The sequence below is a fragment of the Cryptotermes secundus genome, unplaced genomic scaffold (genome assembly GCF_002891405.2).
Source record: "Cryptotermes secundus unplaced genomic scaffold, Csec_1.0 scaffold461, whole genome shotgun sequence".
NCBI lineage: Eukaryota > Metazoa > Arthropoda > Insecta > Blattodea > Kalotermitidae > Cryptotermes > Cryptotermes secundus.
Genome location: NW_019739952.1, coordinates 1093263 through 1118602, shown reverse-complemented (window position 1 = coordinate 1118602; position 25340 = coordinate 1093263). Strand labels below are relative to the sequence as shown.

Below are 25340 nucleotides of genomic sequence, written 5' to 3'. Positions count from 1 at the left end.
TTTCGTGACAATATACAAGATTGTAATCTTGAGAGAAGAAGGGTAGCAGATCCGTTTCTCTTGTGCGGTAAAAGGAAATTTTGGTTTCTTGTTCCAGTAAATTTTTGTCGTTCAACCTAGAAGCCAGTAATTCAGAAGCTTCTTTTGACAGGTTGAGATCTCTGATGAGGTCATTTAACTCATCCTGGTTGAAACGTTTAGACAGGAACCAATCCTTGCATATGAGATTTAGAACTGCACAAAATACAATTAGAACTGCACATTTTGTGTAGAACTGCACGTTACAAAAACGCTGATCTAAAAAAGTAGAGCTGGTAGAGAAAAACTGATTTTATATTTAGATTCAGCGCCTTAAATATAACTAAAATTAGTTTTAAAATCCTAGACACCAAAAAAATTTTTTTTTGTACAGTTTTGTTATTGATTATAATCAATAACAAAACTGTAAAATTCCCTTCTTTGGACACACTTAAAGGGTCAAAGAATGTTGGTTATATGATCATTAATTGAGTACAGGACTGGCTGTGCTGTATGATGCTTTGAATTCAGTTTCTTCAGCAAATGAATAACCTAAATCTTTTCTGTGGGTACAATAATAATCCTTGAATATTACATCTATCAGAAGAGCAACATTTGAGTTAGATGAATATGCAACCATTCCAGCACTCACTTCACAATGCTTATAGTTTGGGAACTGTCAGACTGGGACTTTCCCCGACTTCTACTGGTCACTGGACCCAGATCCCGTAGACCCTGTTTCAATTGAGCAAAGCGTTCCTGCAAACGGCGATGAAGTGGCTGCACTCCAGATGGTGCTAACTGTCCATGAAGATGCAACCCACTCTCCAGGACTTGGATCTACAAAACATTGTATCAAGACAAGGGTCAGAACTACTGATGTGTAAAAATTAAAATTCATTTAAGCACAGCCTTACTGATTTGAAGTAAGCTGTACGAGTCTTTTAAGTGGGTAGTAAAGTTCCAGCAAATGGGAAAAGCCACGAAAAATCATAGAGATAATTTACAGAGCTAGGAAATGTTAACAGACTGTTTGGAATTGATAAATGTTAAAAGAAAGGATTAAAGTTATTATATAAAATATACAGATACAATGAAAACTTGGGCAAGGGTAAGAGACACATCAGAAAATTATATGAAGTGCCTCTGCAGCATTAAGAAATAAAGAAGAAGGAATAAAACCACAAATAGACATATTTAGTAAGAGGGTATGAACATTAGAAGAAGAGTCAGTTATATTAAGAATACAGTGGTATGAATGAGTGATACATACTGATAACGATAGTGTTCCTTGGAGAGGATGAAAATTAAAATGACATATAAACAACTACTGGGAAAATCAATGACAAAATAGGGAGACCCTGTGAGGGTAGATATACAAAGAAGATTAGGGAAAGATAAGATAAATTCTTATATGAGAAGAGAGAAGAATGAAGCTGGACTGTCATAGGACAACCCACCCTAGCAGAAAAGTCAATGGATCATGATAATGATGCTGCTGCTGCTGATGATGATGATGACAGTTTTATTAAAGGGGATATGAATATAATCACAATTATCACCTGATCCACTGTGAGAGCTTTGAGCCTATAGACATGATCTTCAAACTCTGGGAACTGCTTGCTGAACTCAGGTGTGAAGAATGCTTGCTGGTACTTGGAGATGCCACCCATCACGTTTGCATCGATTATACCCTGCAGCCAAACAAATCAACCGCTGAGATTCTACATTGGTGGGATGGCACAGAAAGAAAGAGATACCAAATTTAGATCATGAACAGAAACTGGTATTCTAACAGATAATTTGTGCCTTCCCTCAGTTCCTCCACACAAATTTCAGGAGTTTCTTGAAATACGAGTATGCCATAAGACCACTTCCTTCCCATATATATATTCTCATGTCTATCAGCAAGAAATAACCAATATACCTGGTACAAATTTATTTATTAAAGCTGTGCCTCAGCAGTGAACAACTCTCAAGTCCAATTCAGACCCCCTCTGGTAACATTATACTCATAATAAATGCTATAGAATTAGATTTATCTGAGGTACAAAACAATAATACCTTTCAACGGAATCAGCAACTTAATACACAAGATGTCAGTCTCAAATATCAAATGAAATAAAGATATCTCGATCTGCATACTAAATGGTATGTGATGGTAAGTAACAACTATTTACCTCAGAGGTATATAAATATATAAATCACAATGTTAGGCAAAGTTTAAAAAATTTGTCAGTGACCAAACTATAATACTTACCTAAGATTCACAGATATAATAAAAATACAAGAAACCACCTAAGTGTGTAGCAGTTCAATCTGCAGATTACCTGCAATCTCATGCTGAATGGATTAATATTTCTTTTCCTGTCCAGTGTGTACTGGTTGATAAGCTGCCGCAGTTCCTTGTTCACACTCTCCATTGTCTCACACGCAAACTGCACAGGTGCCACTTCCTTTTCACTCTTTTCTACCACTTCAAACCATCGCAATATTCCTGGTAAGGAGCTAGAAGTCACCAGTACTGTACGTTCTATCCACAGGCTCTGTTTGTGCAAGGAAACAGATTAAAACCTCAGAACCTCATGGAAAATTTTGATGCTGACTTTCCATCAAATGTTGCAGTCTGTACAGTGGAGCTAAAAAACTCATAACATAATAGTTATACAATATAATGAATTATTATGTGCATAATTTTTACTAGTACAGAATTAGGTGACATTAAATATGCAAGATATAACCTCAAAAATCAGCATTACAATAATGTTTAAAATTCTTAATATTGTGACATTGGGCATATAACGCGACAAATAACTTCACGCCGTATTTGATATAGCGAATTTTATTTCACATTCGCACTTACAATCACCCAAATTACAGATTCACAATTACTGCTATCTCCAGTATCACAAATACTACACTCCAAATACCAGGATACAACTGACTGGTTGCTGGCTAACTCGGAACTAACTCGGAGGTAGCTCGAGGACTGACTGCGAATAGCCTTCGCTGCTCCTTATGTACCCTCGATCGGACAATACAGAAAACGGCCATGTAATAGGCACCATTACGTCTGGTGCCATCGTGCCAGCAACGCTGTGTACCGCTGTTACTACCGTCATCTCTCGCAACAACTGTTTACCCGTGCTGCCTAGCAACCCGCAGTACCCTTGGTGACGTCATCGCTGTTGACTCGCGTTGCATAGCTACCAGGTTCCGGGGACTCGGCTAACTTTGGCTCACTTCGGCTTCGCTCGGCGCATCACGGCTGGCGGTGGGGGGGAGGGGCGTCATCCATAGCTCAACATGTCACACTGCTCCCTCCTTAAGGCTGTTCGTCTCGAATAGCCTAACGGTGCACCCCGTTCCTTTGTTTTGGAGCCTGTTCTTGCAGCATCTGTTCTCCGGCCGTTACGATATACATAAAAAGATGCAGCATACAAGAGTTGTAGATACATTTATCACACAGTTCCATGACAAATTTTACACACCTTGCTCTCATGGTTTATTAGTTGTCATCATTAAATGGAGACCTAACTTTACAGATTTTTCACACTTGTCATATGGTTTTACATTCTACCTAGTTAGTACCTCGATGGAACCGACATATTTTCAAAGATACTGTACCATGTATCAAGACCTTAAATTAAGTGGCACTACTGTTCAGATGTCATGATTTTAGGTGTGACTATAAATGGGGCTTGGATTGGTGAATGAATTTATTGACAGCTTATACACACTACTCAAAACTACATGTAATTACAGCATTATTGCTAATCTCCACACTTTACAAATCACCACAACACCTACTAAGCCTTCTTCCAGACTGCTGTGTCATCAACTGTTCCCTGACGATGGCTTCTAACAGTGGAGATTCTTCATCTTCATGCACTCAGATTCTATCTTCACACCCTCCCATGAAGAACTCAACTCTCCACAGATAACTGAGTACTAACTCCTAGGCTGGTGGCCATTTCACACCAGCCTCCTAGTCTTCACTTCACAGGCTGTGTATCAACTGACCACTCACAACTGGGTCGCCCCAATTGTCTTCCTTATAACCACTTTGTACAGATCGAGTAGAAAACACAGCCTCCCATGAAGAACTCAACTCTCCACTGATATCTGACTACTAACTAACTCCCAGGCTGGTTGCATTTTACACCAATCTCCTAGTTTTCACTTCACAAGCTGTGTATCAAGTGACAACTGACAATTGGGTCGCCCCAATTGTCTTCCTTATAACCACTTTGTATAGATCGAGTAGAAAACACAGCCTCCCATGAAGAACTCAACTCCCCACTGATATCTGACTACTAACTAACTCCCAGGCTGGTTGCATTTTACACCAATCTCCTAGTTTTCACTTCACAGGCTGTGTATCAACTGACAACTCACAATTGGGTCACCCCAATTGTCTTCCTTATAACCACTTTTTAAAGATCGAGTAGAGAACACTGTTTCCAACAGTAACTTAATTGTTGAGTTTGTATTCATTGCCAAGGGAGTGTGTTTACCGATCACTGCCTAGAAATGGGTTGCATAACACTGCTGTTTATTTGTACATGCCACATTATGGGTAATCATACTGGAAGACACATGCTGCTTGATTCAATCATCCTCACAATATCTGATAAAGAGCACAAATCATGAGGCTCTCATTAAGCAATTTTCTCCATTCTCCGGTTACTTCCTCTCTCTTAAGAAATAAAAGTTCCCACCACTATTTAATATTCATGCATCAGATTGTTGGAAATTCTGTGTTCCACATCTTAACAGCTACTATGCCAGGTGCAAATTCTGTCAAAAGATACATACTTGCTTAGTATTTACTCATTTATAACACTCACTTTGAACTCATTGTCTTTATCAACAGGTCCTTTGTGAACAGGACGGTCAAGCTGGAACCTTCGGACATCATTCACCTGGTAGAAGCTTGCTATCTTTTCTGGAATATCTGTGCCAGCTTCAATAAACAGTGGATTATCCTCTGGTATTGGTTTCACATTGCAGATCTGAATATCTGAAGGCTTAGTTAAGTAAATTCACACAACACACTTTCTCTCCTTAAATCTACATTCACTCATATTAAGCACATTCACAAAACTTCTTACAAGATAAAATACCATTCCATTAATCTTTTCAATGCTTAACTTAAGTATATTGTTATATTGTTTATATATTTGAATGGTATCATAATTTAAGTGGATGGGGAATCATAAGCAGTTTGATATATTAAAGAGTCAAAGAGGTGGTACAGGAGTTATTTCTAGAGATATTATCAAACATCAGAATTATTTAGGTTGTTCAAAAATGATTGACACTCCCTCCATAACTCCAGAAAAGTAGCAGTGTCAAATGCAAGCCGGTGTATGTGGGAAGACATACTATAGTGCTGCCTATAGCCATGAGATGACATTGCTACTGCGCACAGGCCGAATAGTGTTGTGTCATTTGTGACAGTGTTCAGGTGCAGTCATGGACAACGCTCAGACAACATGGAAGCAGGCAATCACAGGCAATGGTGGACTGTGCGGTTTCTCTGGAGGGAAGGAGTGGCTGCTTCACACATTCATACAAGGTTAGCAGCGGTATGTGGGGAAGAAGCACCAAGTCACAGAACTGTGTTTCGCTGGATGGCAGAGTTCAAAGATGGCAAGGACTATGCGGAAAAAGGCAAAAGCAGTGGGCATCCAGCAACAGCACGCACACCAGACAGTACCCAGAGGGTGTCCGACTTGATACTGGAGAACAGGAGCATCAGTTTCGATGAACTAGAGAACGCAACAGGTTTCTCATGCAGAACACTGCACACCATCGTCCATCAGGACTTGAAGATGAAAAAGGTCTGTGCTCAATGGGTGCCCCAGTCTCTCACCATTGCGCAGAAGCAGAAGCGTGTGGAGACATGCTAACAGTTGCTGCAGCTGTATAGCGTGGATCCGGTGGAGTTCTTTGAGCATTTAGTCACCGTCGATGAGTCATGGTACTGGGGCGAGACTCCAGAAAAGAAACGCCAGACCATGGAGTGGAAGCCTGCTGGAAGCCCTCCTTCCAAGAAGTCATGACCGGGACTATTCATCTGGAAGCAAATGGCGACTGTGTTCTGGGATCAGGAGGGGATCCTTCTGTTGGATTGGCTGCCTCCCAATATAACCACTGATAGTGAGCGGTACTGCAATTCACTGCGCCAACTCCGCCGACACGTTCAGCAATGCCGCCATGGAAAATGGGAGCACAGCATTCTTCTCCAACATGACAACACGCAGCCACATGGCAGTCAGCAGACCATTGCGACTCTGGGTGCTCTAGGGAACATCCATGCTGCCTCATCCGCCATACTTGCCGATCTTGCCCCAAGTGACTACGCTGAAAGACGTCATGCGGGGTAAGACATTCACCTCCAATGATGAGCTTCAGGCAGTTGTCCAGCAGTGGTGCTGGGATACTCACAAAGAATGGTTTGCTGTGCAAATACTGGAACTGCCAGAACAATGGCAAAGGTGCAGAAACATTGGTGGGGAATACCTCTAATATAATTTGTATGTATTTTGTTCCAATAAATGTTTACTGTGAAGAAAAAACATTTAGTGTCCATCATTTTTAACGCCCCTAGTACAGCTTACTTGATTGATGACTCTGAGCAAGATATCCTGTTGAGAGCACAGAACAGGTTAACACACTTATTACTACAAGAAATTTCTTAGCCGAATCTGGTGCTTATATCAGACAGTACAATATTTTTAAGGATGAAATGAACATGTCCCTCTCCATTCATCTGCATGTTTCATTTCCAAAACTATTCAATTCATTCAACGGAATTTAAAATTAGGAGAATAGTGTTAGAAACTATCAAGTAACTTTCATTTTGCCCTGAATATTGAAATTTATCAAATTTAACATTAACAAAAAGTTCTGGGAAGAACTAATAACTAGCTTTCCTTTCACTACATATTGAGTACTAGCTGTGCCTGGCCACGCCTTGCTGTGGCTCAGTCTGCCTGTTCTTCCCCAGTTTGATTTGAAATTACTCGATGCATTGCTTCCACTCCGCGAGTACGACAACCTAAGCTTGTCCTTCTGCGAGGCATTATTTGGATGAACTAAAGCAGATCAATTGCACTGAGGGAGAAGAAAGAAAGTTATAACAAAAACATATGAAATTGCAAAATATTAAAAAGGAAAGAACATGAACTGGAAAACAAAGAAGAAACCAAAAAATTAAAAATACCGACGAAATATTTCAAATCAAACGCAGATCAATCGACACAGCTAATCCCACCGCCAATTGCACCGAAAAATAAGGAGAACAGTTAAGCAAACGAAATGAAAAACAATGAAAAATAAACTATACTCATGAAATAACTTCAACGCACGTCTCGGATTCAGCGAATAAGTTATTTAACGCTCACTTTTACACCAGCGAGTACAATTATTATCACGTCCAGTATCACTGAAAAACTCTTCAGAGCTGGACTATTATAGCCCGGTTTCGGGTGCAATAGAGGGCACTTTCACCCAGGGTTCCATTACACGTGTTCTGTGCTCGCTGCCGCAGAAATGCATTATTTCCGCTGTTTCAACAGTTCGTTCCCAAGGTTATTCCTAGGCAATGATCTGTTTCAACAGTTCGTTGCCACGGTTATTCCTAGGCAACGATCTGTTGGTATTCAATGGATGACGTATAACACGTTACAGTATATTAATACTGAGTACAATTAATAATTTAACAACCAACCAACCTGTCACAGGTGTGACATGTATACAATAGATCTTCAAAGGGTAACAAACCAACATTTACGTTTTTATTTATATATATAGATTGACATTTTTAACGATTTTAACATCATAAAGTATTAAAATACATTTTTAGTGAGTGACATATTCTTGATGTCTTTTTAAATTGTTGCATTATTTACGTGTACTTTGATAATAGGAATATGTCGCGTGTTACCTATGTAATGTTGTTGTGGTCACGTGTCTCCTATTCAATAACTTCCACGCACATCTCGGATTCAGCGAATAAGTTATTGAATGCTCACTTTTACACCAGCGAGTACAATTATTATCATGTCCAGTATCACCGAAAACTCTTCGGAGCTGGACTATTATAACCTGGTTTCGGACGCAATAGAGGGAACTTTCGCCCAGGGTTCCATTTCACGTGTTCTGTGCTCGTTGCCGCAGAAATGCATTATTTCTGCCATTTCATCAGTTCGTTGCCATGGTTATTCCTAGGCAACGATCTGTTGGTATTCAATGGACGATGTATAAAATGTTACAGTATGAAGAAAGCAGTCTTCTGGGATTTGGCACCGTGTATATGTGGTGTTAACCGAAGTTTCGGAGGAACGTATCGCCTCCATCTTCAGTCTGCTTTTACCGGTTCTCACGGTCTCTTTGCTTGCAGATTCTTATATATTTTTTCTTCTACCTTGAAGATGGAGGCGATACGTTCCTCCTAAACGTTGGTTAACACCACATATACACGGTGCCAAATCCCAGAAGACTGCTTTCTTCATAGTCACCGCCGTGAAAGCCTCAAATCCTACATGTTACAGTATATTAATATTGAGTACAATTAATACTTTAACAACCAACCAACCTGTCACAGGTGTGCCATGTACATAATGGGTACATAAAAACATGTGTGTGTTCAAATACAACGTTGTGTCAAAATTTTGAAGCAATCGGTGAAGAACTTTTGGAGATCTTCGAGGATTAACAAACCAACATTTACATTTTTGTTTATATAGATTTGATATAAGCATACAACAATTCTTCTATTGTCATGCATTTATTCGTTGCCACGGGAATGTGTTTGAGATGTTGCCTAGCAATGACCAATAACCATCTATTCTGGCTTGTTTAGGGAGGGGACACAGAAACACATACAGTAAGGCAATCTCGTAAGCCTCCTTTCATTTTTTTAAAAATAAGGAAAGTAGGATAAAAATGGTTCATAAGACATATAGAATTACTGGGTATTGGGACTTTTTCGTTGTCCGGAATTCTAGGTAATAGAGGACATGACATTTCAGAAACTGGATCTGTTTCCATCTTCAGGTGAGAAAGGAAGATACCTACTCAGTTGAGCCCCTTAGAAACAGCTAATCTCAATCACACTAACCTGAAGACAGAAACAAATCCAGTTTCCAAAACACTGTGTCCTCTATTACCTAGAATTCCAGATAATGGAAAAAGTCCAAAAACCCAGTAATTCTGTGTGCCACCATCATCAGAACCCCTTAGAATCTACATAAGACATATGTTCACATTATAAAATAAAGATTCATTGTGATGTTTATTTTTTACTCAGCCCTTTGCATGCCATTTGCTCATTAAATTGGCTTAGCATATTTGTGTTACAACTGCCATAGCCAAAGAGATCAGCTTGCTGTTAGTCAATTAGCAGAGCACCTCTGTCAACAGATGACACCGAGTATTATGTAGGGATGTTTAAAGCGAAGAACAGGTTTACACACTATCTATATCTGTAGTCATTCAAAAGTAATCTGCTAGAGTATTGTGGGTTTTTGTGCACAATGACATTTACCTTCAAGCAGTCTTGGCACTTCTAGCAGGTACTTCTATGTTGGAGCTCAGCAGTCAAAGAGCTAAAATATTTCTTCAATGTGGGAATAATCATTTATGCTTCTATACAGTGTGGCATGCAGTAGCATAGTTGGTTGAGGCATTAAGCTACAAGCTGGAAAGTTGCAGGATAGATTCCAGATGAAATCATTGCATTTTTCGATTGATCTAATCCTTCCAGCCACAATATGGCCCTAGGGGTAAAGGAAGGCCTGTTTTTGTTCTTGTTCTTTTATTTCAAATTCAATCAGATCCACATATAGGTCAAGAAGTAGATTCACAAACTACTGGATATAGAATGTGTCAAATATCAGAACAAATGTTCCAATTAATCATTGGAACAAGTCAAGGTAACATAATATGATATATACATAATACAGCCTGTGCGCAAGGTTGACAACCTCAGCCCCATCTGTGAGCTGAATGTCTACGAAATGTGGGAGCCTTAATGTCTCACGACCTATTACAGTGAGCGTTTTACCTTTTTACAGTGTTGTATCTATATTGGAAAGCTGCGTCAGTGACAGAACTTTATCTGCCACATATAAACATCAGTACCATTGACAGATGCAAAATCAGAAAGAAATAAACTGGAGAATACATGTACTCTATTCCAGACATGGCCAGGATTATTAAGTTTTCATTCCTTAGACAGGTAATGCATATTAAATAAATAAATGTTGCATTAATGGTTAACAGTCTATGCATGGACAAAACAATGGAGAAAATTACAAAATATGGAGCTTCAGAATTTAGATAGTACAGATATAATGGCTAAATGAAGAGGTCTGAGGGGTCTGCATGTGTAGAAAAATTGAGGGAAAGGAAGTGCTTACAAAATTTTGCCAAGTAAACCTTACTGTGAGAGACAAAGGCATGACTGAAATGATAATACTAAAACAGATCTTACAGACACACAATGTGTGAGTAGCAAATGGGTCAGAAAAGAGTCCAATGGCTTTGCAATAATTCAAGTTGCAACAGGAGATCTCTTCATCAAATGAATAACCAACAGTTGCTCTAGGAAAACTATATTACAGATGTAGCTTACAATACATAGAGTAAACCATTTGCAGTGTAGAAGGATACACTGCCCCTCTGAATTAATGATGGTATCATCTGGTGGGGTGTTCTTCATAAGGATCTGCGCCGATGGGAACTCTGTCTGTAGTCGCTGTGTGAACGCACCAATTCGCTCATATTCCAGGCCACGGTACACAAACAGCTTATTCTGTGGGTGATAAGAGGGTCATCAGGGAATCTACTGATAGCACCAACTGAACTAACTTACTGAGCCAGGTATTTCATGCATGGTAGAAGGAAGACTTCAATGGTAGGTAAAGAGTCTAACATAAAGTTATAAAAAACTAGATGATGCACCTCACCCTGACAAAAAGCGGGAAGCTCAGTCCATAAAATCCAACTCTGAAGTACTCTGGTTCAGGCCTCAGCTGAGTCAGAATGTTATCGAAGAACTTAGCCTGTGTCCGTAGTATCTGGCTTAACTTGGCATAATCAAAAAGGCGGCGTTCATACAGCTCTGCAAGCTCCTTGCAAAGTGGGATACCTTTCTCCCAGCACTGCAAAATATAGTGAGCTGATGTAACAAAAGCAAGATGGAAAGGACCACAGAAACATGGCATTACATTCAGTAATATCCCATTATTTATGTTAGCAATGCACAGGTGGATATGTGCCACTTTTTCTCATATATGCTCTTTCATTCTGCACTTCATACCATATGAATGAATGTATAAGGGGTGGGCCTTCTTGGCCCTTCCACCACGACCTACAGTGATCTATTGTGCCTACTTCATACCATAACAAACACTTCATTACACTAACAGGAACCTAACCTAACCACCAGTTGCTTAATGTTACTTATATGGGAAATCACTGCATGACTGGGGGCATTTTTCTAGCATCTTCCTCATACCAACTGATTCCTAATTAGCCATCACTGTTGTCCCATAAGTTTCTGCATGAACTATATTTGCAGCTTTGCTTCCTAAATTATTTTTTGCTAGCCCCCTCTCAATGTCCCATGAACCTGCCCTCTCTCTCCTGTCCTTGCGTAGGAGAAAGACTGTATTCCAGACTCTAAGAGCAGCCCTCCACCTTCTAACCACTGAAAAATGTATAACATGTGACACCCTCTTAATTTCCTGTTCTGTCCAGTGGCTTGTTTCAGTGTGTACTGTATCCCACACTCTTTCTTCCACCAGTGTTCAAAATATGTTATAGAAGAGTTTTAGCACCTCTGGTTATCTACACAACCACACTCAAATCCCATAGACCTTCTTCCACCACTGTTCAAGATTCATAAACTCAATTGATTCATAACATACCACAACTAAATGATAGCCATGTTGTTATACTTACTGTGTTCAAACGTCTGGCCTCCTATCACCTTATTCAGAAACCCAAAGACTCTGAAATCACTGTGAGATAAGTCTGGGTGATAAGTAGAATGCCAAAGCATTTCTCATCCCACTTTCTCAAGTATTCTACTTGCTATGGAATACAGATCTTGATACTGCAAATGCAGTGCACAGTTCAAGAGCTCCGGAATCTTTAAAAATGGCCTTCTGACCTTTCAAGAATCATGCATGGCTGTTCAAATGCCCAGATGGTGAGAAGAGCATTCTCAGTGATCACTGGAGACATCAATTAATGAATTTTAAGACTGTAAACTCACTCAGAAATGAGAAGTTTCTCAGGATGTAATATGATGTGCCCATATACAAAAAGTTACTGGAATATACTGTGCACTATTAGCATACCAAAGGTCTTATTCTCACCTTGCCACTGTCAAAGTACTTGATGATTTGATGATAAAGCTGCTCCTTTCTCTGCCACTCCTGCTGTCCAGGATAGTGTGGGTCTGACACCAAAGTACGGGCTGTCCAGCTCAACTGGTCAGCATATAGTTTCATGGTGAACCCTGCCTCTGTGTAATTCTCAGCTGGGAGATGAAGGTCATGTAACTTATAGATGTAACGCAGATACATCTCCTTGCGGTTTATTTCATTTTTGTAAAAGTTCTGAAAGCAAGATACAGTATGTTACACCATACACTGGATGAGCAAACGAGGGAAGGTAGAAGGTAAGCTCCATTTTGCTACCCTATTTTTTTGTGAAGGAATCACATTTCTTGCCTCTGATGTTAATAGTTATAACTTTAACTCAGATCATGTCATAGTAATTATTACAATAAAATAAATATGATGGGATTTATTTAGAGGGAAAACTGGTCAATTGACTCAATGTATCAGCAATTTAACCTTTGTACCTCTGTCAGAGTCAATCAAAAATTCATTCAATCCAATGTTGGGCTTGGTCTGACAGTCCCAACATGCTCTCATGCTTCTCAGCAAAATGTAAATACACAGGAACACCTTCACTTACAGACTGGTCATAAACATAAGTCGAATCCCTTGGAGAGAATGGTACCTTGAAAATCTTTTCACGAGGCTTGCTCTAAAATTGCAGGCCACTGTATGAGAAATCTTGGAATCAGAATGACTTGTTTGGCTTTATATTCCAAAACGATTTTGTGCCAGTTGTTCTTTCAGACTGCTTGAAGTATTCTCAAATTAATCCCATCTACAAAAATGGTGACAGGTCTGATACTGTTAACCTTTAACGTACGGACTTTTAAATTGCCGGGAGCCCCCTGCGGCCGGTATTTAAATCACCCTGATTAATTAAATTTGCAAACCATCAGAAAAAATCCATATTTTCCGTTCTATGCAGCATAGAAATAAAAACTAAAAACAAACTGAAAGACAATAAATTTTTCTACATGTACACAGAAGAACAATTTTTACAAATGAAAATTAACTGTGATTATTTTGTCATGAATTGCAAAATATAATCTTTATTATAGATGTCATGAAATTCCAAAGGACTTACCCGTTGTTTATTCTTCAGCCTTGAATCATGGTGATATTGTAAATATAATCACACTATATACTCGTACAATAATATATTGTTCAGACTGTATGTGAGCTTGAACTGCGTCACTTCACAGTTTACAATAACTCACACTCGATGCACGTGTACTACTTGTCGAAGCAGTCCAACATTCTCGAAGCAGCCGAACCCACACAGAGCAACATGACACTTTACGTGCTTCTGCGCTTCTTATTCTGAGAACAAATACGTCTTAGTTTCCCTTTGATTGGCCAGTGTTGTGAATGTTTCACTTCCAGTCGACTCAGTTGGGCCCCCTGATAAATTTTGGCCTCCCCCGAGAAACACCACTGACCATGATATTCGGGTAGTGCGATTGAAGAATCGTCTTGGGGGAGGGGGGTTTCTAGCAGAATCGAATAAATTATGTTGATTGACAAAGCGACACTCTCACCTGTTGGTACTATTTGCAAAATAGTGATGCAAAGTAAGTATAATACTAGTCGAAAAGAGTGCCAGTCCAACACATACTGAAAGTCGCAGTGGCGAAGATGCCTTTACTCACAAAGTAATACTGGCTCAGTGGGTTTATACCTCTTCCAAGATGCAAAATAAAAATGATATATAAAGAAGTATATGACAGTCTGACACTGACTTTCTAACTGATAAAGAAATATTAGACAATCTGACACTGACTTCCTGACTGATAATATGCCACTGAAAACCAATCCTTGAATGCGTCAGACTTCCTTGAAGGCTTTGCAAGCGCTCTTATGCAAGCACCGATAAATATTTCCTCATCAGTTCTCGAAACAAAGCTGGGCTATATTTGGCTGAGCAGGTCATAAACAGTCATATCTAAACGTAAATAGTATCAAAACCAGTACCGTGATAAATAATTTCTTTGTTCAGAGCTAAGGAATGAACCACTGACATGATATCACGTAGGTTTGTTTGGTTTCCAACCCAAGGTCAAACTGACAGCACTCCCAAAGAGAGCATGTGTCCTGCGACGTGTACGCAGGTCATTCGGCCAACTCCGGTTACTGCTTGCGGCGTGTATACGTGACATTCGGCCATTAAAGGTTAATTATAGACCCGTATCTTTGATGACATCCTTTCCTAAGATTTTCGAGAAAGTCACTTTTAACAGACTGCAATATCATATCGATGTAAATTAGATACTGGTGCAGAACAATATGGCTTTCAAACTAAATCAACTACTGATATGGCTACTTTTACCTTAATAAATAATGTCCTATTGGCACTTAATAACAAATTAGCTGTCGGAGGATTATTTTTTGATTTAACCAAGGCATTTGACTGTGTCAATCACGACATATTGCTTGCTAAATTGGAGTTTTATGGCGTCAATAGTGTAGCAGGGAAGCTGATTAAATCTTACTTGACTAATAGATATCAAAGAACGTTAATAAGTAATAATTATAGAAAGCGTGTTTCTAAATGGCAAGAGGTTAAACAGTGTGTTCCACAAGGTTCGATATTTGGGCCTTTGTTCTTTCTATTGCATGATCTGCCTTATTTAGTAAATAAATCATCCATACCAATTTTGTATGTGGATGATACTAGTATATTGTGTTCAAATTCTAATTCCACAGAACTCGAAATTACCTTGAAAGTGATTCTGCTAAAAATAAATGAGTGGTTTTCACACAATTTGCTAATGCTAAATTTAAGTAAAACCAATTGTGTCTACAATTATAAAAGACAAGTCCGTCCAATGTGACTATTTCAGTTTTCTCACTTGATGATTCACTAGCCTTACATGTTTCGATCCATTTGAAATCATCTTCAGAAGCACCAAACACTTTTTTGAAACCACTATCACAACAGTTGTCATATCAAACACACATGTAATGTCCAAGTACACAATGTTCCATCTATCAGTCACAGCAGCCTTTCTGGTTACAGAAATATTTAAAGTTGTTTTAAAGTTTTAAAAACTTTGTTGAAAATTAAAATTCATAAACCACACTGTTCGTGTCAGTGACCTAGGTCGTCTCTCTTCAAGGTGGCCGATGTTGTGCCGCCTATGTAACTTGAGTAGGGAGATTCTGTAAATATATTATGGGTACTGTTTTAATATCAGTGATCCTACTATATATATATATATATTTTAAGGTTTTTGTCCTACCTTAATGTTGTCCGTTATGGTTTCTTTGCCCGCTGTGCTGTGCATACTGTTCTAGTGTGTGTTGTGCCATTTAATTTACACTTCCTGTATCTGTGATGTTGTTGTGGGCGTGTTCTGGTGTATTATGAGGTCGAACATGTTACGTTGGCTATTACTTTCTTTTGTGTGTTTTTGTTCTTCTGTTAATTTATTGAATTTATTAGAGTGATATATGTGGAAGTCCTCTTTTACTAAATTTTACTAAATAAACACCATCAGTATGGGCCAATGACAGAAATCATGGAAATGACTGAAAAAGCCAAAAAAGGAAACATTATGAATATAAAAGAGGACTTCCACATTTATCACTTTAATAAATTCAATAAATTAACAGAAGAACAAAAACACACAAAAGAAATTAATAGCCAACGTAACATGTTCGACCTCATAATACACCATAACACGCCCACAACAACGTCACAGATACAGGAAGTATAAATTAAATGGCACAACACACACTAGAACAGTATACACAGCACAGTGGGCAAAGAAATCATAACGGACAACATTAAGGTAGGACAAAAACCTTAAAATATATATATAGTAGGATCACTGATATTAAAACAGTACCCATAATATATTTACAGAATCTCCCTACGCAAGTTACATAGGCGGCACAACATCGGCCACCTTGAAGAGAGACGACCTAGGTCACTGACACGAACAGTGTGGTTTATGAATTTTAATTTTCAACAAAGTTTTTAAAACTTTAAAACAACTTTAAATATTTCTGTAACCAGAAAGGCTGCTGTGACTGATAGATGGAACATTGTGTACTTGGACATTACATGTGTGTTTGATATGACAACTGTTGTGATAGTGGTTTCAAAAAAGTGTTTGGTGCTTCTGAAGATGATTTCAAATGGATCGAAACATGTAAGGCTAGTGAATCATCAAGTGAGAAAACTGAAACAGTCACATTGGACGGACTTGTCTTTTATAATTGTAACTGTTAGTGTGACGGACCAAAATGAAACAAATCAAATTCAATTGTGTCTACTGTGCAACAAAATTGAATCTGTTAAAAACTTAAATATAAAATATAGTGATACTTTAATCCAAAACACTTGTAATGTCAAATTTCTTGGACTAATCATTGATAGTACTTTGTCCTGGAAAGATCATATTAATCAATTAGTATTAGTATTAGCTGAGTTCGGCTGTCTATGGTATCAGAACGTTATCTTCCGTTGTGTCCCAGGAGAGTCTACTGATGACCTATAATGCCTATGTACATTTCATTTTGTCCAATGGAATTATGCTCTGGGGCAATTCTGCCGAAAGTAATTTAATTTTTAAAATTCAAAAAAGAACAGTTAGAATCATTATGAAAGCTAGAAAAATGGACTCTTGTTGTCCATTGTTTAGGTATCTAAATATTCTTCCATTTCACTCACAATATATATTTTCAATAGCCATGTCTGTTTTTAAAAATATGGATACTTTCACACTAAATTCTGATATACATAGTATCCATACCAGACATGGTTCAGATTTACATCATTTAACTTATAAATTAACTAAAGTCCAAAATGGTGTCTACTGTTCTGGGCTCATATTATTTAATAATTTACCACAGAATCTTAAGAACATGACAAATGATGTTATTAGGTTTAAATATGCCTTTAAAACAATTTCTCCATAGTGGCTCGCTGTGGGAATATAGATTGGAAAATAATGGAAAACCTTGCTTCTTATAAATAATTTATAATCTGATTCCTAACCTGATATGGTTTTTTGCGTGGCTGATGTAATCTTTTGTCTTGATTTTTATGCAGCTTTTTGTTTTGATAAGCATGATTTATATGTATTGTTTACCTGTACAATTGCCTGTATATGTTTTTACTGATAGTATTATATCATCCTGTATCAATGCATTTTGATTTATGGGAAAATAAGATAAATAAATATATAAAAAAAGAAAGAAAGTTTGCAGATGTTTTGTGGGACATTCTGTATGTACCTTTCTTCTCCTTTTCCTTGAAAATGTGCACAATACAAGTTTTCAAGCTCAGATTGAAATTCAGCACAGATTTGCTGTACAGTGAAGTATAAGCATAGATGGAAGGATAACACGGTAGTGTGTAGACCCATTACTGACTAACAACCTCAAAACAAACAATAAAACAACATTTGCTGTTCGGCAAAAGATTTTTAATAAGCAAGTATTTTTTTTTATTGCTAGTTGGGTGGGACTAAGTCTCTTGCACTGTGGCCACTTCTGGCCTATTGTACCAGCCCGATGATAGGTGAGGGTGATTGTGGAGCAATTGGTGGACTGAAGATTGGCAGGGGAAACCGAAGTACTCAGAGAAAACCTGCCCCAGTGGCACTTTGTCCACCACAAATACCACTTGACCAGACCCGGGATCAAACCCGGGTCACCACAGTGGGAAGCCAGCATCTAACTGCTTGAGCTATGGCACGGCCTTAATAAGTATATGCAGCCATTGCTGAGTAACGCCTTCGCAAACGAACACATACACATGGAAACGATTGGAATACAACAATGAATTGCATTTTCTAAGCAGTCTGTGGTGAGATGTTATAACCTAGACAAGTTTAGAAGTTAGTCAGTTGTCAGTGGTAAGGGAGTGCGTGAAGAGAAGACTTGGTCAGTGCAGTTGAAGAATTCCCACTGTTAAAAGACAGTACCAGGGAATGACTGGTGAAGACACAGCAGACTGAAAAGACTTTGCATTTGCTGGATTCATTTGTAATGTGTGGAGATCAGTAATGGTACTATAATTAAGTGCAGTCATGAGTTGTGTGTTAAAGTGGTCAATAAATCCCACCTCCAATCCAAAACCCCATCTGCAGTCACTCATACACATGACAATATTAGAACTGATTTAAAGATACAAGGTGTAATATTGTAAACTGAATAAAACTGACTCAGGATAAGGTCCACTGGTAGACTCTTGTGAAGACAGGTAATAAACCTTAAAAGGAGTCGGAATTTCTTGACCAGTTAAGTGATTTTAGCTTCTCAGGAAGGACTCTGATGCATGGAGTTTGACAGCTAATACATGCAGAGTGAAAGATTATGTGTAAAGTTTGAAGGATCAATGAACAGCAAACCAGTCTCTAAGCCTTGGCAAGATATTATGACAGATCATCTAGCAGTACAGGCCTCACTGGCTAAATCAGTTCAGTGTCAGGGAGAGACTATGGTCATGTCAATATGTACCAGCAAGTTTACAGTGCAGGACATGCGTTTGTCCCTGTTCTCATCACCCTGTATAACACTGCGGTAGTCCAGCAGTCTCTCCAATAGTCTTGTGACAGAGCTGATGAAGGCTGCCCCACTTTCCTTCCAGGCTGGATCTTCTGACTGTACACGATCCAACAGCCTGAAATCAGTCATGAACTTGAATAGCACTGCTGCCAATGCCTTCATCAGGAACATCAAAGGAGTCTAAAATATCAGAAGGCACATTAAAATCAATTTATATTAGTAGCTTTTCAAATTCTAAATTTAAATTAAATTTTTTCACAAACACACAACCTGCATTTTAAAATCATATAATCACGCAAATTATGCTTTTTGAATGTTTATATTTCTTGTAATTGCAGCAACAAACCCCCAATGCACTATGGGGAACAGAGTTTAACTTCACTGGACTAATTGGTTAGCTGGTTCACTAACTACGGACCAAAGAAACTACTTGCTGACTGGTCAAATGGCTTACTGAATGGCTGACTGAAAGGCTGCAAATTTAGTTTTGACTATAACACAGATATTTACTGTTTTATAGCTTTCAGAGCAAATTATTTCATATAACTTCAGTTTGACTCAAATATATGTAACTGTAGCTGTGAGACAACTCTATCAGTAAAACAAGAAGGTTTCTAATGTATAGGCCTACAAATGCACTGAAGAAAGAGTGAATGGGGAATTCAAACATGCATGAGGATACTGTAGATCAACTGTGCCAAAAAAAGGAAGGAAAACTTTATCAGAATGAGATAAAGTTATGCTCCACACCTGATAATAGTGACATGCAATTCAGATGTACCTGTTCTTTAAAGAGAAATAAATTTATGACACATCAACTAATTGAAACATAACCAACTGACTAAGTAGGTAACTAATCAAACTCTCTAGCAGTAATTTAAAATGTCTAACATTGCTAATACAAAAGCCTTCCATCAGATTCAATCCTTAGCCAGTTAAATTCAATCTGCATTCTTACAATTCACCTCCCAAGGCTCCAATATAATATTAACACTGAATCTTCTAAAAAATCGTTGATATCTGAGAAGTTTCCTCATCAAAACTTTTCACGTATTTCTTGCTTTCTCCATCTAATCTAATGTTCAACTTCAGTCAGATTCCCTGGCAGAATTGAAGGGAAAGATGGGTTTCAACCTGATATGAAAGGCAGACTAATCTAGTATACAGATAGTCCCAAGACAAATAAAGGCACTGGGGCTGAGGAGTATGGTTATGGTACAGGGCAGAAGCTAGCTTCAGCCTTGGGAAATACACCATAGTATACTTGGACAACAAATATAGCAGCCTCTATAGATAGAAGGAAAATATATCCCTTGATGAATCCCTGATTCTGTGAAAGGGCAGATTCAGATTCAAGCAGTACATTCCCTTGAAGGCTGTTAAGTTCAGAATACAAGCCTTCAAACTCTGTGCTTTAAAACCACATACAGTCAACTCTCGATTATCCGGGGGCGGATTAACCGGTTTGCGGCTTAACCGGGGCTACTGACGCTTTTTTGAGGCTTATATGTTGTTTAACATTCATTCAATTTTGTTTCACATGGCGAGTTGTAACACTATTTTCGCACTAGTGTGAACCGAGCTCTGCATTCTTTGGTCCCATTATGCTAACACAATGTTCTAGGGTAGGGGTGAAAGAATGCAAGGATTTGTGGAAAGTTTCAAGGACAGATACATCGCCCCAGTTAGTATCTTTGTATTGATCTTCAAGTGCGTTAGCAAAATGTCAGTCTGTAAAAGGAAGCGTGTTGTGTTAAGTATTCAACAGAAAAAGGAAAATGCCGTGAAAAAGTAAACGACAATATTAAATTTTTTTAAGTGTTAAGTGTGAATGTTCGTAAAAAGTGTTGGATGTTGTCGAAGACTGTGATTGAAATAACTAATTCATACTTCAGTGTAATGTAAAAAAAGTATTAAATAGGCCATGAGATGACATAAAAATGAGGTTGAATAAATTTAAATGCAGGTAGGCCTATAGTATTATGAAGGTACAGTATTACAGTACTACTTTTAATAAAATTTGTCTTAACCGGGTTTTCGATTAATCGTGATTTCCATCCCCACCATTATCCCGGATAATCGAGAGTTGACTGTACTTGTGGAAATTTATTATATACAGAGGAATCACAACAGATCAGATAAGCAGTGATGTCCCAGGTGATAGTCTCAAAACAAGCAAGAGTGTTGAAAAGTTTGTGGAACTTTTCAACAGAGGAAGTGTGTTATGGATGGACAATTTCTACACTTGGCCAGATCTCAGCCTCCATGATGGATGCATGCCTCATTCATTTCTGGGGCTGTGATGTAGTGGTTCAATTGAGTATATTAATAATATGCCTTTGTCCAGGTTCACATTTCTGCTTCATGTTAATATGTGTCCAACAGTATTTTTTTAATGAACACATTTTCTCTGCCTTTGGCATCTTCCATTTCCAAAGCATATACCTACCTAACTGGTAAAAATTTTCTGGATTTTATCTATCTGTAATTCATTCATCTACTCTTACATTAGTTACTATTTTAATATTCAATATTTACTGTTTGATTATATTAGAAGTAAAAATCCTGATAAAAATGTAAGTACAAATTAAACTGGCAGAAGTTACAGGAATTTTGAGAGGTACATTATGTATGGAAGGGATGCCCCTGCAATCAGTTCTATGCTAAGTTGTGTACTTCAACTTCTTAAGGTATGAACAAATCTAAGCAAAAGATTACAATGGTCCATAAGAATGTGGTAAAGATTCACTGTAATGTATCAGAGTGGCCATAAGTATCCTGCCATATACTGTAATGCTATTACCATAAGAACAAAAATCTTTTCTAAATGCTGGACAGTCCATAAAGAAAATTCATCATGACAGCAGCAAACAGGTGACGCACTGTGCATAGATGGAATGACGTAATGGGTGATCAGTATTCTAATCAATAATTCTATCTGAATGTCAAAGTGTCTACAGTTATGAAAGGATAGAGTGGTTATAAAAAATGAAGAAAAGAGTGCAGTCATACCAGAGAAAGTAGTTTTCAATTAAAGTTAAAAGTGGAGGAAAAAAAATGAGACTATCAGAATTCTGTTAGTATAAGGAAGTGCAACTGAAAAATAAAAATCATTACTCACACTGCGCTTAAATGTTCCCTGGTTCGCCAAAAAAGAAACAAATAATACAATTAAATTTATGTAACTGTGTCAAAATTCTTAAGCACTGACAATCACAGAGAAACAATTATGCAGTGAAAGGAACTCACATGGTATTGAAAAGCTGTCTGTACTCATCATCTCCTTTGTTTTCACTGATCAAGATATCCAACTTGTCTATCAACTCAGATTCAACTTGTTTGAAATTTCCATGGTACTTCTGCTCACATTCCATCATGTCAAAAAATATGTGGAGTGTGGCCTTACGAAGCTCAGACTCTGGAACCAGGGTAACTTCCAGAAATGGACCCACCATTGATGGGATGAAGTTTATCTTGTGTTCACCTGAATCAGGAAACAAACAGAACTTAAAATAGTTCATACAGTTTAGCATTTGAGTCACTCCTGTTCTAAAATCACTGTCTAATGAGTATCATTTGTTATATGATGGCGGCCGAGATGTGTGTGCTGTCTGATCGTTCCCAACTACTTACACTAAATACAGATATAAACAGTGCTGTGGAGTGCGTAAGTTGTTTCCATAAACAAAGGCAGTTAAATGACATCCTCTCGCAACTGAAATCACTTCAAATATAGTTGAAATGTTGCAACAAGACTCTCCCTTCAGATACAAAAGGGAATTCCCAAGCCTGGCATCTGATAACTGGACCACTGTATCAATTAAAGGCGATACAGAGGACATAAGGTAAAGAAATCCACCAATACTTGTTTATCTCAAATTACCAGCTGTGAAAATAAATATAACATATTGGGAAGCCTTACTGACAATTTTCTCCAAGAAGAGAAAGGATCACCTAACCTCACTGAAGAAAGTTCAGATCATTTCATGAACTACGAGGGGTGGAGGGGTCAAGGGAGGTCCAGAAACAGATCTACTCCACATTACATGGGAAATATTGTGCACCAACCTAACTCAACATAAAATAAAGTGTGATCAGATATGTGATCAAAATGTAAACAATATACCAATTATTATAAATGGCCAACTTAACTTTAGTAAGCAACAAAATATAAGTGATAACACTATTAATAAATGGGACCAAGTGCATAACTTAGTGAAAGAATCTGAAATAAAAATCCTTGAAAATAAAATAAATTAAAATATCTTAGAGGTAATAAGCATAAAGTATTTATAATTGGTGATAGCCATGTGAGAGGTTGTGCAGCGAAGATGATAACTTCTCTGGATGCTCGTTTTGAAGTGTGTGGTTGATAAATCCAGGATCTTGCATAGAATCATTAAGTGAAATAATGAAGGAATAATGAAGGAAGAAGTGGGCAACCTAAAAGCAAATGACTTCTTAAAATTAGTAGTGGATCTAATGACATTAGTAGAAATGACTTAAGAGTAGCATTCAGGAACACTGTAAATTACATTGAGAATGTAAAGCACACTAATGTAATATTAAGATGTGCTCCTCTTAGATATGATACTACAGATCTTTCTCACTTAAACAACTCAATTCAACTTTTTAACAGCAAAGTGAGTAAACTAGCAAAAATTTTTAGTCATGTAAGTACAAAAGAATTGATAAGTGCATTCATTGTCTCTTTTAAACTTCAGTAATTAGGAATGAGGAATTTGTATTAGAAAGTGATGGTTATCTAACAAACTAGATCTCTGTTAGAAGAACCTGAACATTCAACACTGCTATTAAAAACGCCCACCACTGGACACAGTACTGAGTCAGTTTCATCCACTGTCTATTTTTTTACTGATCTTCCAAGCATTCATTTTCAAAGAGCTTTCCCTACAAAACTTGTGCGTGCATTCCTGACTCTTAGCTATTTATTTCCAGCCTCTTATAACCTCCTATAATGCACTATCATAAACATAAAAGGGGTTGGAGTTAACATAAAAAGTATTAAATTAATTGTTCTCATCATGCAATATGTTTCTGTGGCAGATACAGCCATACTCAAAGATATATATATATCTGTGCATTTTTGGAATCAGAAGATATAATATTTGGGCTTCTACAGGTGTGCATTTGGTGTACAAAATAATGAAAGTTATTCAAATGTACAGCAATTCCTACTGATCCACCAAATGTAAATTTAATTTACTATTCAGTGTTTCATGGCAGTCAAAACAAAATGAAATTATGTAATGAACATAATTTAGAGATACAAACCAAGGTTGGACCACATGGAAAGGATCTGAAATCCCATCAGGACCCTCATATCACCATACTTTTCAATGATCTTCTCTCGTTTCACCTCGCTGAATTTCTCCAGCTGCAGGGATGGCTGCGTTAGGAAGGCCACAGCCAGGTTGAAGTAGTTGCCCCATAGCTGAAAGTAAATCAGTATATTGTCTTGGTTGCATACTCAAAAAAATCCTAGTAACATAAACATTTCTATATAAATAACAAATCGAAGGAATTTAATGTTAGAACTGTAGCATTTTTCCATTGCATTTCACTACAAAATTAGTAGTACCAAAACAAACTTCATTTATATTTTGATACAACTTCAAACAAAACAGTACCACACCATTAACATGCAATAATAAACTATGGGCCAGTACAAGCCAGACATTTCACCCAGTACACAGCACAAGGCATATTATTTAAACTAATATAACACTCAATTTATAGAGCAGATTGTTCAGATTTCCAATGCCCATCTAGAAACATGCCTAGAAATGTTTGTGAGAGTGACTGGTATCATGCAAAACATTTTCCTTTGCAAAGATAAACGTGAAGAAAGCAGTCTTCTGGGATTTGGCACCGTGTATATGTGGTGTTAATCGACGTTTCGAAGGAACGTATCGCCTCCATCTTCAGGGTAGAAGAAAAAATATATAAGAAATCTGCAAGCAAAGAGACCGTGAGAACCGGTAAAAGCAGACTGTGGAAAAATACACAGCTATGTGAGAGCAGTGAGGGAGAAGGGGGAAGGGCAAGTATACAAGTGAAAGCAGTAGTGTGGGAGGGGTAGGGGAAGGGAGCTAGGACAAGCGTGGTTTTTGTGTAGGGGAGAGAAAGGCAAGGTTGAAGGCTGAGCACCACCCGTGAGCTGAGGGGTGGGGGTTGTTATGTTGGTTGGTCATGGCCTGTGTGGCCTTCTGGATCTGGCATCATATCCCGGTGGGGGTTTTTTAAGAGAACAGATGAGAGGTTTCCAAGACTTGCTGAGACAAAACCCCCCCTCTCTGTTCATATTTCCTGGATGCAGTTCAATCTCAATTGCCTCCCTAATAATGCGATCCATATAGC

The 25340-nt window shown here is 38.0% G+C and overlaps 1 protein-coding gene across 2 annotated transcripts in view; it reads right to left on the bottom strand.

Moving 5' to 3' along the window:
• Positions 1-25340, bottom strand: part of LOC111872119 (dedicator of cytokinesis protein 3) — a 284561-nt gene that overhangs the window by 13269 nt on the left and 245952 nt on the right. The window contains exons 23-33 of one of the 2 annotated variants that reach the window (XM_023865697.2): positions 24255-24414; positions 22209-22443; positions 22081-22098; positions 18912-19074; positions 12414-12656; positions 10998-11192; positions 10702-10843; positions 4869-5041; positions 2349-2564; positions 1581-1712; positions 671-858 (exon numbers count right to left, since the gene is read on the bottom strand). In XM_023865697.2, coding sequence (XP_023721465.2) covers positions 671-858; positions 1581-1712; positions 2349-2564; positions 4869-5041; positions 10702-10843; positions 10998-11192; positions 12414-12656; positions 18912-19074; positions 22081-22098; positions 22209-22443; positions 24255-24414 — 1865 coding nt within the window. The remainder of the gene's footprint in view (positions 1-670; positions 859-1580; positions 1713-2348; positions 2565-4868; positions 5042-10701; positions 10844-10997; positions 11193-12413; positions 12657-18911; positions 19075-22080; positions 22099-22208; positions 22444-24254; positions 24415-25340) is intronic. The other variant, XM_033754538.1, reaches the window with a different exon arrangement.